The 13,732-nt window shown below is 48.3% G+C and overlaps 1 protein-coding gene across 3 annotated transcripts in view; it reads right to left on the reverse strand.

Annotated features, from left to right (window-relative positions):
* Positions 1–13,732, reverse strand: part of LOC149360355 (polynucleotide 5'-hydroxyl-kinase NOL9) — a 65,344-nt gene that overhangs the window by 18,914 nt on the left and 32,698 nt on the right. For all 3 annotated transcript variants that reach the window (XM_089572291.1, XM_089572290.1, XM_089572292.1), the window contains exons 8-11: positions 12,127–12,160; positions 9,094–9,230; positions 5,982–6,201; positions 2,839–2,961 (exon numbers count right to left, since the gene is read on the reverse strand). In XM_089572291.1, coding sequence (XP_089428417.1) covers positions 2,839–2,961; positions 5,982–6,201; positions 9,094–9,230; positions 12,127–12,160 — 514 coding nt within the window. The remainder of the gene's footprint in view (positions 1–2,838; positions 2,962–5,981; positions 6,202–9,093; positions 9,231–12,126; positions 12,161–13,732) is intronic.

Below are 13,732 nucleotides of genomic sequence, written 5' to 3' on the forward strand. Positions count from 1 at the left end.
TTGCTTGTTCCAATAACAAATGGCACGCGTTTATCGCTGCCATTCATGTTGGCACAGAAAAGAACAGTTAAACGCTGCTTGCTATGTTTGCCACCATGGAATTTTTCATTTCGCAGAGCCAACGTTTTCTTTTGCAACAGCCGATAGAAAAATGCCGTCTCGTCGGCATTGTAAATGTCGGCGACATCGAAACGTGCCAAAATGCCCGGGACATGATCACGCAGCCAGTCAGCTGCTCCAATCTCGTTCGCCTCGGCCGACTCGCCGCTGGCCACCTTTCCAACAATGTTGTGCCTCTCCTTAAATCGTTGCAGCCACCCGCTTCTGGCCTTGAAGTCGTCGCACCCAAGAATGCAAGCGAAGTTCAGGGCCTTCTGTTGTAGAATGGCCCCGCTCAACGGCATGTTTTTGGCACGCATGTCCACGAACCATGTGAAGAGGGCCTTTTCTACGTCGACATAGCTTGCCTCCTTTAATCTCTTCCGCTGCAGGCCCGAGCCACCCGCACTAACGGCAGTCATAATGCTGTCTTTCAATTTAAGAATCATAGACAGTGAACTCTGCGAAAGTCCATACCTTTCGGCAACAGTCTTCTTCTTTTCGCCATTCATTACTTCAGTGATGATCTTGGCTTTCATGTCCATGGACAAAACTTTTCTCTTGCGAGAAGCGCTCATCTTGGACACAAAACGCACTGCACGATGAGCGGAGCCAAGTCGAAGAAACGCTGCTGCTGTTCGTAGGCCTCAGTAAAGCGAGCTCAACAACGCGACGCGCCTTGTCAAACCACGTGTCAAACGCACTGCACGATGAGCGAAGCCAAGTCGAAGAAACGCTGCTGCTGTTCGTAGGCCTCAGTAAAGCGAGCTCAACAACGTGACGCGCCTTGTCAAACCACGTGTCAAACGCACTGCACGATGAGCGGAGCCAAGTCGAAGAAACGCTGCTGCTGTTCGTAGGCCTCAGTAAAGCGAGCTCAACAACGCGACGCGCCTTGTCAAACCACGTGTCAAACGCACTGCACGATGAGCGAAGCCAAGTCGAAGAAACGCTGCTGCTGTTCGTAGGCCTCAGTAAAGCGAGCTCAACAACGCGACGCGCCTTGTCAAACCACGTGTCAAACGCACTGCACGATGAGCGAAGCCAAGTCGAAGAAACGCTGCTGCTGTTCGTAGGCCTCAGTAAAGCGAGCTCAACAACGTGACGCGCCTTGTCAAACCACGTGTCAAACGCACTGCACGATGAGCGGAGCCAAGTCGAAGAAACGCTGCTGCTGTTCGTAGGCCTCAGTAAAGCGAGCTCAACAACGCGACGCGCCTTGTCAAACCACGTGTCAAACGCACTGCACGATGAGCGGAGCCAAGTCGAAGAAACGCTGCTGCTGTTCGTAGGCCTCAGTAAAGTGAGCTCAACAACGCGACGCGCCTTGTCAAACCACGTGTCAAACGCACTGCACGATGAGCGGAGCCAAGTCGAAGAAACGCTGCTGCTGTTCGTAGGCCTCAGTAAAGCGAGCTCAACAACGCGACGCGCCTTGTCAAACCACGTGTAAAACGCACTGCACGATGAGCGGAGCCAAGTCGAAGGAACGCTGCTGCCGTTCGTAGGCCTCAGTAAAGCGAGCTCAACAACGTGACGCGCCTTGTCAAACCACGTGTCAAACGCACTGCACCATGAGCGGAGCCAAGTCGAAGAAACGCTGCTGCCGTTTGTAGGCCTCAGGAAAACGAGCTCGACAACGCGACGCACTTTGTTCGCCTCCTCAGACCTCAAGGCTCACGCACGCGTATTTCAGGTTTGCGCTTTCACGTTCAGAGTCTACAGCTCGCCAGTGGCGTCACGGCGCGGCGCGTCTTGAAACTTCCATGCCGCGGGCTTTGTATGCACATGACAGATGGCGCGGCGGTACGTTCTCGCAGATTCCCACACTACTGGCGCGTAAAAGGGCAAATACAAACTGCGTTTCGTCTCGGCTAAACTTTTAGCTCTCATTCGATTGTCAAGGTAGCTCCTGGCACATGCATGCGATGCGCAAGGACTTCGTTACATCGAAAGTGCGGAGCAAAATTGCTTCGTTAAATCGCGAAAAAAAATACATGGTTTTCAATGGGGAAGTGATTGGGAAATTAAAAAAATGCGTTACATCGCGAATTTCGTTACATTGAGGTTCGTTACATCGAGGTTCGACTGTAGTACATTCGGGCCTCAAGAAAGGGAATTACATTCAGGCCTCAGGAAAGGGAATTTGTTAGTTTTCGAACGTGAAAGACCAGCAGGTAAGTTTTGACAACGATGTGGAGAATTCTGTACAAAGTGTCAAATTTGCTAGAAATAATAAGATTGAAATGTTCATGTGTGTCAGGTAAACACCCTAGAGATCGCGGAATCACTTTGTGTTTTGAAGATTCACATTACGCTCAAAACTGAGCAAAAATCATCGATGTTTTTCACTCCCGACAAAATCTGTCAGCATAAAAACGGTGGACAAAGTGCTACCTAGCTCACTCTTATGTGAAATATTATTTACTGCATTTGCTACATGGTACAAAAAAGCCACTTATTCGCAACAAGAAGGGTGCTCAATTTGACTGAAGCAATGAAATCACTGTTAAGTGCTCCATTTTCTGAGAAAAAGCTGTAAGTTTGCCGCTTACACATTTGTGTACAAAGCGCCTGAAAGGGTTAATTTTGATTGTCTCTTGAGGCACAGGTTAGTCCTACGTGGTGGTTTATGACCACTGGTGCTTCGTGCACTATCACAAACAGGAAAACACCCAACTAAAACTTCGGTGCCTGTACTCCTTCAAGACCACCAGACCTGAGCGAGACTGGACGTACCTCATGGGCACGGTGTTCCACAGCCAGTGGTGGGCTTCCGGCAGGGGTTGGTTAAGACCGGTGCCCACACGCTGGCCCAGGTAGGCCAGGACCATGGCCTCCCTCTTGACCCGTGCCCACGACCTGGGTCAACGCAACACAGAGGGCCAAACAATGCTTCCAGGACGCAGAGCAGGAACCAAAAAAGGAAGTGTCCTGCACTCGAGATTCACTGCCAAGATGGTCAAATTTTGACACAAATTGCAACCACGCAAAAACGTGGATGTGAAAAGAGGTCACAGAGAGGGCGCTGAATCAGTTCCCTGTCATCACCATCATCATCAGCCTGACTACTCCCACTGCAGGGCAAAGGCCTCTCCCATGTCTCTCCAATTAACCCTGTCCTTTGCCAGTTGAGGCCACCGTATCCCCGCAAACTTCTCAATCTCATCCGCCCACCTAACTTTCTGCTGCCCTGCGCTACGCTTGCCTTCTCTTGGTATCCACTCCGTTACCCTTAAGGACCAGCGGTTATCTTGCCTTCGCATTACATGCCCTGCCCAAGCCCATTTCTTCCTCTTGATTTCAACTAGCTCCCTGTCTGTGTCTTCTTTTCACATCTACGTCTTTGTGCTGTTCCAATAATGAGATAGCCAATTCGAATTTTTTTTGGAAGCTGGCCTGTACTGACTATGGCGCCCTCATGCACAATAGGTTCCTTTAACTTAACATGCTTAAACCAAAAGCTTGTCCCTAAGGGGGTTCACAGCGATTATATATGCTGTGAACCCCCAGAAGCTGGACTCTGCCTGCCGCAGTAACTTCTGGTGCTTCCGCCTATGGCAATGCAACTGTGGGGCATAATTTTTTTTTTCTGCTTTATTTCTTCCAAAGACGTTACCAGTCTTCACCAGCTGCCTGAAAAGAATACAACTGTCTCATCACGGTTTCCAAAGCTTTGTGCTGACTCCTACAATGCACCAAGGGCCCAGTGTGCTTAGCGAAACCTGAACAGCACCCTGACGGGATGATGAAACAATGACTGACCATAGCTCTGTTTTTTTTTTCTGTCCTGTCTATAATGCGACAATGACAATGAGGACAAAAGAACCACCCTACATTTACTGCCTGTACAGTTAAATTACTGCACTTTTAAAGGGACACTGAGGAGAGCACTATTAATATTTTTTTTATAGTAAAATCCGATAGTTCGGCATGTCATGGCTTTGTTGCCACTTGACCGGCAGCGAAAGATGCATTTATTTCTAACAAATTTGGATTCGAAGTTGAAAAAGTTTTTCCCGCCGCTCTGATTCAAACTTGGGATTCGTCTATGACGACAGAGGACTAAGAGACGTGAAACATGACGTGCACATGACGTAACGCAGACTCCGTGATTTCTGGCTGCCAGCAGTGCGGCCTAGCAGTAGCCGAAAAGAAAGCTACCGCCGGCCACACGTTGAAGGCATCTCTCGGCTATTGCGGCCGTCGCTACAGTCGCTTCGATTACGTTTGCACTGGCGTTTTGCCAGCGTTACGATGGATCTCGTTCTCGAAGTCGTCAACGAAGTTCTCGCAAATAGACACCTTTAGCAGACCGTGTACCTTGTTACCGCTAGCGGAATATCGGGAGCCCGCCTACCGCCGGCAAACAGGCGCTGATTTGTCCCGATGCTTCAGGAGCGCGAGTAGCAGCCGGGCACGTGGCGCCATCTGGCGACGTCAAGGAGATTTGCGCATGCATTGGCTGCGCCTCAGTGATGCATGGTTTCTCGGTTCCTGGTGTTGCTAGAACCATTCGTTCTAGCAACACTGTTTTGTTCTATGATCTCATCACGCTTGTACTTGCGAGTTTGGCCTGTGGCGGCGATACCTGTATTTTGGTTCTTGCTCTTTTCTACGTTACAAGAGCTTTGTTGTCAGCATGAGTGGCGTTTTTGTAATCAGGAGCTGGTATTCTGTCGATACAAGCCAACTTCAATTTCTCCTCAGTGTCCCTTTAACAATGACAGGGCTACTGCCACTGAGAGTACCAGGGTGGTGACAGTACCACTGCCATCGGCTATTTTAACCAGCAAATTGCAACGACATCATTTTTTTTAGGCCATTACGAACAAGGTAACAACACTAGGCAAGAGTGAATAGTACAGTCTTTGTCAAAAGTTTAGAGCCCAAGCGGTTTCCTTCTAAGCCTCGCAGTGGGACTCCTGTAACATTCGTGGCAGCCCTACCCATTGGAGGAGGCAGGACCAGAAGTCTTCCTACCTTCAGCAAATTTGGAGCGCTGGAGATGCATTACGAACCAGACAGTGTGCTTCAGAAGCAAACCCCCTGGGCTCCAAACTTTTGACAAAGACTGTACATTTTCAATCTGAAGCAAATCCAAAGTGAATAGTGATTTTTGTCGGAATCATTTCAAAGCAAAGCGAATATATTTAAATAAAAGCAAACAGCTGATGACAGAAAATGTAGCAGTAAAAAATTCAGTTCATTAAAGCTCCCCAGCATATGCCAAAAAGACGTGGCTTGCAGTACTCACCAAGTCCAAATAAAATAAAGCAAAAAAAAAAAAATCTCACAGTCAGCAGTGATCAATCAGCACCAAGACAAAGTGCACTAAACGTTATACAGGAAAAGCTTGTCAATTCAACTCCCGTTAAATTCGGAAAATTCGACCCGCCGACTCACTCCCAGCTACCTAAGCAGGACATGTAATTGGCCCAATAATGGAAAGAGATGGTTTCCCACTCGTCTTTGTAGGGCCAACTTTTGCCAATACATTTCCAATGTTGGACCAATTACCTGTGTTGATTGGGTAACATCCACTGAAGCCTATGGTGTTGCAAGTTCATTAATTCTGACTCCAGAGATCTCGCAACCGTTAATTCAAACTGGCTCCCGAAGGAAGGCCGCAGGTATGACTGGTGTGACAAGAGGCCATCAAAATAGCCCCACTCAGAAGTTCGAATGCCATGCTACAGAGTGCTCGCGCGAATGAACGGCCCCGCCTGCAAGAATAGTCCGACTGCTTAGCTTCGGTTTCACTTTTCTGAGCTTCACGCCAGCCTGCATCAATGGTGGCTCGACCAGCACATCAACCACATCAACCAACTCAAAGCACATCGCACAAAGAAGGTGACAACGCTCTCCTTCCAACACTGTACCTTCCGCGGCAGGTGGATCCGGGCAGCGGGTGGTACGTGATACCCTCCAGAGGTGGCTGCTGTTCGGCGCCGTCCCGCGAGGTCATCCACCCGCAGGCCGACTGGAGCAGGTCGTCATCCAAGGGGGGCAGGTCGGTGGTGCCTTCATCAGCGAGCAGCTGCACCACGTCCGTTGGCCGCACCCACCGGATCACATCCACCAGCAGCGAAAGACCCAACCCTGCATGATTGTTGTGCCCGGTTCTGAGTACGGCACAATGGCCACTGTCTCCCTGCCAAAGGTCTCTGTGTAAACGGAGCAGCCAAGGCGGGAGGCTCTCCCAAGGCGGGAGACCATACTCTCGTCTTCAGTGACTACCACTGCCATCATCATCATAGGCCTAACTAATTCCACTGGACAAAGACCTCCCCTGTCAATCTCCAATTAACCCTTGCCTGTGTCAACTTCAACCACCGCATTTCCACAAACTTCCTAACCCCATTTACCCGACACTCGCCGCCCCTTGGTAGTTTTCAAGGAGAAAGTCATGTGGTTTTCTAAAGACGTGTGGGATGGCCGGCGTTGGTTACACTACAACGCCAAGCGTGATCTCATTTTCAAAATTCTAGAAACTGATATGGTTATCACTAATGGCCAGCTAAAAACCTCCAATTGAAACCAGATGCCTATCTCAAATAGTTTGAGTTAACTATGTGGGGACTTTCCCCGCTCCACAACTGCACCTCTTTCTCTTTTCCTTCTTTCCCTCCCACCATCCTCCCTACGCTTACAGTGCCATTCAGGTGTCCTCCGAGATATGTGAACAAATACTGCACCATTTCCTTTCCTTAAAAATTAATTTACCAATTTACTTTGCCCCCAGTCTTCCCCTTTGGTTTGCTTTTCCGCGATGCACCTTTCTATGGCCGGTCTCGAGAAGGGGCGCGTCTCTTGATGCTGCCTAGTTAGTTACGTCAACTAACAAGAGAGGGCGCCTGCATCGCAGCTACATGAGCGCCACACACGGCATGACTGCTGCTTCAGCTTGGGAATTCCGCGCATACGGACTGTTCAGCGGGACACTCCGCTCTTCAGGCGACGCTGCGCTCTTCGCCAGCGGGGTGAGGCCGTGGGTGAGAACATTCTCCCGCATCTCGTCTCCTCCGGCCATGGAGTTTCTCCCTTGCCCTAGCGTGGGCGAGTGTTCGCTCATAACCGTGCTGGTGACCTCTATTCCTTAGCATATTCTGTTGCTAGCTGGCGTTATTGTTGTTGGAACAATAAATACCTGTTTGTGCCAGCCAGAGTGTCGGTCCTTTGTTTCCCTCAGAGCAAGACCCCCCGTGGTTGACATGCACTCAGCTGCTGTTGCTGCTGAAATACACTTTTCAGAATTTTCTATAGTCTTATCTTAATCAGAAAAAAAACAAACAAAGGCAAAGCTGAAGGGGGTCAGTAGGGTGGAAACCTGACATAGTTGGCGCGTTCTTCGGTATACTGCACAGCAGTGAAAAGGACAACAAAAAAAGGACGAATGTGGAGGTGATGCTGCACAGTACCAAGGGGCGTTTCATTCAAAACTTACGTGCTTTTATATCGAACAATTAAATATAGTGATCAGCATGTTCCTTTATCTGACTGGAGCAGTCTTTTTATCCCTTTTTTACTGTCATCATTTTCATTGCATTCCAAAGTTCCGTAACGTGACATCTGCTGTTTAGGGGGCCACGTTGTCTAAGGGGGCGGTCACAGCAGGGCATCCATGCATAATGGTTTGGTTAGTTTGGTTTATGGGGTTTAACGTCCCAAAGCGACTCAGGCTATGAGAGACGCCGTAGTGGAGGGCTCCAGAAATTTCGACCACCTGGGGTTCTTTAACGTGCACTGACATCGCACAGTACACGGGCCTCTAGAATTTCGCCTTCAAGAAATTCAGCCGCTGCGGCCGGGATCGAACCCACGTCTTTTGGGTCAGCAGCCGAGCACCATAACCACTGAGCCACCGCGGCGGCCCCATGCATAATGGGGTCATGGCTATGTGTTAACTGCATTTGCTCACACAGTGAACCCCTTTGTTTCCCAGAAAAGTTGACATCAATTTGGGGGCGGAGTTCATCATGCAGGGGAAAAAACGTTCAGCAGATTTCTTTACGAGAGTCGAAATGTCATATCATACACCTCGCTGTCACCCTTCCATTATCAACAAAATCACGTCGTCAGCCATGTTCGTGTTGCCAGTGTTTAGCACTGTTTGCTTCAAAAGGAGTTTGCTGTTTCATAGCGCAATCCACTGATTTTGTAATAATCTCAAGATTGCCAATTGCTTAGCGGTTTGAAGGTCCCTCTGAAGCACTAAGGTTAGCATTTCAGTGCACAGGATGTTTTACAGCATTCTGGTTTAAAAGACTATGCTCCTCTTCGATTCTTGAATGCTGGCCGGCTTTCTAAGCACACAACTGACACAGTGTCTTGGCACTGTGCCAAGTTCAACGAGTGCAAGGAAAGCTTTGTTACGGAAGATTTAAGAAAGAGACTCAGTGACATTATTTATTCTGTTTCTTGCACCATCCCTGCAGGAACCCTTGTCAAAGTATTAACACGCCCTGATTAATTATAAGGGGTGCGGCATCTTGTCGCATTGCCAAGGTCTGTGCTGTGGATGGTGTGAAACTGCGGAACATTTGGTAAAATAATTTAAAACTAAGTAAATTCTCAATGACAAAAGCGAAGAGGGGAAGCGGGGGGGGGGGGGGGGGGGGTGGGGTCATTGCATGATTGGTTTATTGGAGTTTAACGTCCCAACGTGACTCTGGCTATGCTATGAGGGACGCCGTAGGGAAGGGCTCCGGAAATTTCGACCACCTGGGGTTCTTTAATGTGCACTGACATCGCACAGTACACGGGCCTCTAGAATTTTGCCTCCATCGAAATTCGGCCGCCGCGGCCGGGATTGAAACCACGTCTTTCGGGCCAGCAGCCGAGTGCCGTAACCACTGAGCCACCGCGGCGGGCACAGCGAGAGATCAGTAAGTAACGAAAACACACAGCCCTGCTTATGAGAGGCCTCTCATACAACAGAAAAAAATTCCTCTCCCGAACTTGTCCGTCACGCGGGGGTTCATCTCTACTTGCCACTGATCCACCCCATGGTGTTGACGAAGAGTGGTGTCCGTGGTGCCACACTGCGTGCGTGCTCAATGAGGGCACGCACAGCCTTGCAGTAGGCATCGGGCTGGCTGGCAGGACTCACATGGCCCAGGAAATAGGACCTGCACACACACACACACAACGCACCAGGGACATGAGTTGCGCTCGCAACAACAATACAAGCACGTGACAATGGAGACAGTCACCCCAGTCATTTCAAGCGGCTCCCTTTGGTCTGAATTCTCTCAGTTCACTCTGATGGCTAGTGTTCACAGCACTGATCTGATCAGCCATTCTGTTCAAAATGTACAACGGGAAAGCAGGTGGGTATGTTAGGCGTGCAATACAGTAAAACCTGACAAACTGGAACTCGGTTAATTTGACATCCCGGATAATTTGAACAATTTCTGTGGTCCCGTAATTCGTAATGTAAATTTCACCGCATAATTAGAAGCGGCAGCATGCACCAGCTCCGTTAATCCGAAGATCTCGGGTGCTATGCGGTAATGTCCGATCCCAACAAACTGATGAAGTGACAGCCTGTAAAGCTGCAAGGCGGCACCGCAGAGCAATGCTGATGCTTGATATGCAAAGCATCTCAGCCCTGGCACTCCAAGCATAAAAGCCAGTCAAGGTATGCGGCTTGCAGACCGCCAAACCACACTCCTGCAGAGGAGAAGATGTGTTTCACTGCAACGCAGCTGTAAATGCAGGTATAGCAGCGTCAATGGAGGTCCTGTGATGTGGCCATTCTTGCTACATGCCCGTGACAGGCTAACTGCACAAAATGCCGACCTGCGCAGCTTCTTTGAGTGGTGCGCTACGTTAGAGGGTTAGGTTAACTGGCACCCTTTATTATTTTAACTACCGTCACGTATAAGTTGACCTTCAGAATAATGGCCGTCCTATAATGGGGGTCAGCCAGCCTATACATGGTGCTAACCTATTTGCAGGGTCTAAGGCAATTCTGGACAAGCGGCCAGTAGTATGTGCCCCCCGGGTTGGTGCCCGTTTCTGGCAGGACGCATGAGGCTCCATGTGACAAAAAAAAATGTTAATTCAGATGCAGGTCAGTTCCGCTAAAGAAAATTACAAGTCCTGGTTGTTCACCCGGCTCGTTCGCACTGGTGGTCGCTTCCCCAGATGGGCAGCGAACAGTGCAGGAGAAAATTTCCCATAATCTCCAGGGTGTGCACTGCACGCATTGCACTATAATTATAATTCGGAACTACAGGCCTGGAGGACCGTTTGTGGTTCGTTTTGCCGCTAATAAGCCACACGAAAGAATGGAAGGCAGAATGCAGCGCTGTTTTTTTTTTCGCTTTTCGTCTACAATGGCTTCATACTGCTGTCCTTGTGGTCGCATTGTTACACATTTATTCCTTTGAGCTGTGCCGTGATGCCATCCCATGAGAAACTACAAACCAAAATTTGGAAGTGGGATGAAGCGGGAAGAGGGGGGTGCGTCGGCTTGCATTTGGAGTGCTTTCTTTTTGCCAGAAAGAACTACGAGTATGGGGGGGGTCTATAGCAGTATACAGTAATTGCACAGTTTGTCCAATAAAAAGACCACATTCCCGCAACAAATTTTTGCCTTGGGTCCCACTTTTTTTGCTGTTTTCGGTTAGTTCGACTATTTTTTGTGGTCCCAATGACTTTGATTTAATGAGTTTTTACTGTACACGGTCACTATGAGACTGTGAGAAAAGAAAAAAAAAGGCAGTGGCTACTGAAGCAACAACTGTGCACTAGCAAAGAAATGCCATTGCAATCTGGACTTCATTACCATGATAACAACGAAAACGCTTTGCTTCTTCGAGTGTTTTCTGAGCAAACAAATTTTACAACTAGTGCACTCTCAATGTCATCGTCCGCTGGATTCCATTCAGTGTAGGACAGGGTCTCTCTCTCCCAATGCTCTCCAAATAAACTCTGCCCTAAAGGCACCCAGCTCTGCAGAGTCAAATGGACTAATGCCCAAAAAAGGTCAAAGAGAACTAGCTACAGGCGTGAAGAGGTGTCTACCATTTTGTTTTGTTCTTTTTAAATTTTTCTCCCTCTGTACCACACTTTCTGCACAGTGGGTGTGCAGTACAATCCCTGCATTGACATCGCTGCTTTCGTCACTGAACTTTGTTTCATCGCTCGCATTCTGTCGTGGTGTGGTTATGAGCACAGGACAGAGTGCATAGGGTTCTAGCTTTTTGGCGTACCTCTGCTTTTGCTCACAGCTCCACAATGACAAAGGACCGCACCGAAGAAACTTTTTGGCTTGAGTGTGAATAATGAAAGTCTACTGTATTGCTGACAATTTCTTTCACCCTTCATTTCAAAAAAAATTCTAAAGAAGAGAGCAATCTTTGGTACTACCCAGAAATTCAACACAAAGAGATGTGACTGCATTCAGTAGAAAGCGCATTCCTCCGAGAAGTCTTAAGCAGCAGGCATGCTGCACCAAAGCCTTTATCCCTTTCACGCGCTTTGTACACAATTGCGTAAGTGGCACACTTACAGCTTTTTCTGGGAAAATGGAGCACTTAACAGTGATTCCATTATTTCAGTCAGATTGAGCACCCTTCTTGTTGCAAGTAAGTTGCTTTTTTGGTACCATGTAGCAAACGCACTAAGTAATATTTCACATAACAGTGAACTAGGTAGCACTTTGTCCGCCGTTTTTGTGCAGACAGATTTGGCCGTGAGTGAAGACATCGGAGATTTTTGCTCAGTTTCGAGCGTAATATGCATCTTTGAAACACAAAGTGATTCCACGATCCCTAGGGTGTTTACCTGACACACGAGAACATTTCGATGGCACTATATCTAACAAATCTGACACTTTGTACGGAATTCTGCGCATCATTGTAAGAACTGTCCTGCTGGTCTTTCACGCTCGAAAACTAACAAATTCCCTTTCTTGAGGCCTGAATATACTACTCAGGTGAAAAAATAACTGATTTCACTCAAAACAAAAAATGGCGCCTGAAAGGGTTAAAGCAGAAAAAGCGTGGCCACACTCACTTTTCGGGATACCGGACATGTGTGAACGGTGGACCTGCAATGATGGAAGTGAAATGAAAGTCCATGTCAGACCACTCTCAGCACAATTCCTGGCACGAACAAGAACAGCCCTCTCCTGTAAAGCCTTGGCCTCTTCTAAATGGCCGACGTGTTGAACTCGCAACTCACCAAATGCACATTGCAAAAGCAAAACACATTTGCTTTCCGAGCAACTGCCACAAGGCAGACGCTATCCTCTGAAACCTGGCAACTAGAGAAAAAAAGAATTAAGAAGGCACTTAAACTCCGCCTTTTAAGGGCATGAATGACTCCCTTCGCACACAGCCACTGCTCATAGTTCGCATGTATACATTTATCAAGACACAGTTTCCACATTCCTGCCTTTCAACTCTTCCACGCTGCAGTTTACACTCATAACTTTGCTTCTGCATGCATGTACACTGACTAGCAGTCACTCTACTACACCTACAATCAAATGTGCCCACAAAGGAGCGTTCCACCCAGACGTAGGTTCCGCATTGAGGAAACTTTGTACTGCTTGTGCTGTATCTGATGGGACAGCGGTGTACATCATATCGTGGGGTTTTTTGGTTTCCTCTGCATGCCAGCACCACTATGCCACTTCAAACAAAGAGGATATGAAACTCCAGCATGCTTCTCTGCTATTCATTTAATCACTATTCTGTGATCCGCCTTTTTCATTTTCTTGCGCTGCCGCCTGGCTAACAACGCTGGAACATGACTGGTAAGGCACTGCGCCGGACGGAGAAACCTGCTCGGTATAGTTGAGTGCGGAGTTGTCACTGCGGAATGCGTTTTGTTCGCCTTGCTTCCCTCAGTTCTGCCGAGGTTGGCATGTCCTGTGCAGCACCTAGTATCTGGCAGATTTCTAGGACTGGCTGAGTGCGAAGTCTGAGGTGAAGGCGAGGCAGGCACACATTGAAAACGGCTCAGAGCACTCGCCCGTTTGGCCTTGTTGCTTGGAAAAGCGAAAAGCATAAGGGACGATGCCTGGATGCCATTGCGACGTCCAGGCTTTCCCTGCACATCATCAAAGGTATCATAGAGTGCGCACATATTTAACTTCAGTACCTCGTCCGTAGCTGTCGCAAAAATGATTCCCACACAGTCTTGATGAGACGACTCTAAAGGGCTGCCGTGATCGTCCAGCTAGCGAACAGCTTTGATCCATGCTTGGTGTTACCCCAGTTCTGAGGGGAAAATAACTACAATTAATTTCTGAAAGCTAGAATAGTGGCCGCATTTATTATGCGAATGCGTCACTTGTGCAAGATTTTCGATTACATGATGCCTGGATTATACTATGGTTTCACGTGGTCTCCCGAAAGTCGCATAATTGAGGTTCTACAGTAGAAGACCCTGCTTGCACCTAAACCGTACAAGCCTGCCTGCGTGGCCTATTCGGTAGCATGCCTGCCTGGCGACCCAAAGCTGGTGGGTTCGAATCCTGAGTGAAATTTGTACACATAAAACCAATTACCTTACAACATTTAAAGTCGTTTGAGACATTTGCTGAACTTTAATTGATATTACAAGCCTGTTTTCAATTATCTTCATTCCAGACATCCACGACCAGACATTCCAG

The sequence above is a fragment of the Amblyomma mixtum genome, chromosome 2 (assembly GCF_055824585.1).
Source record: "Amblyomma mixtum isolate Tamu chromosome 2, ASM5582458v1, whole genome shotgun sequence".
Taxonomy (NCBI): domain Eukaryota; kingdom Metazoa; phylum Arthropoda; class Arachnida; order Ixodida; family Ixodidae; genus Amblyomma; species Amblyomma mixtum.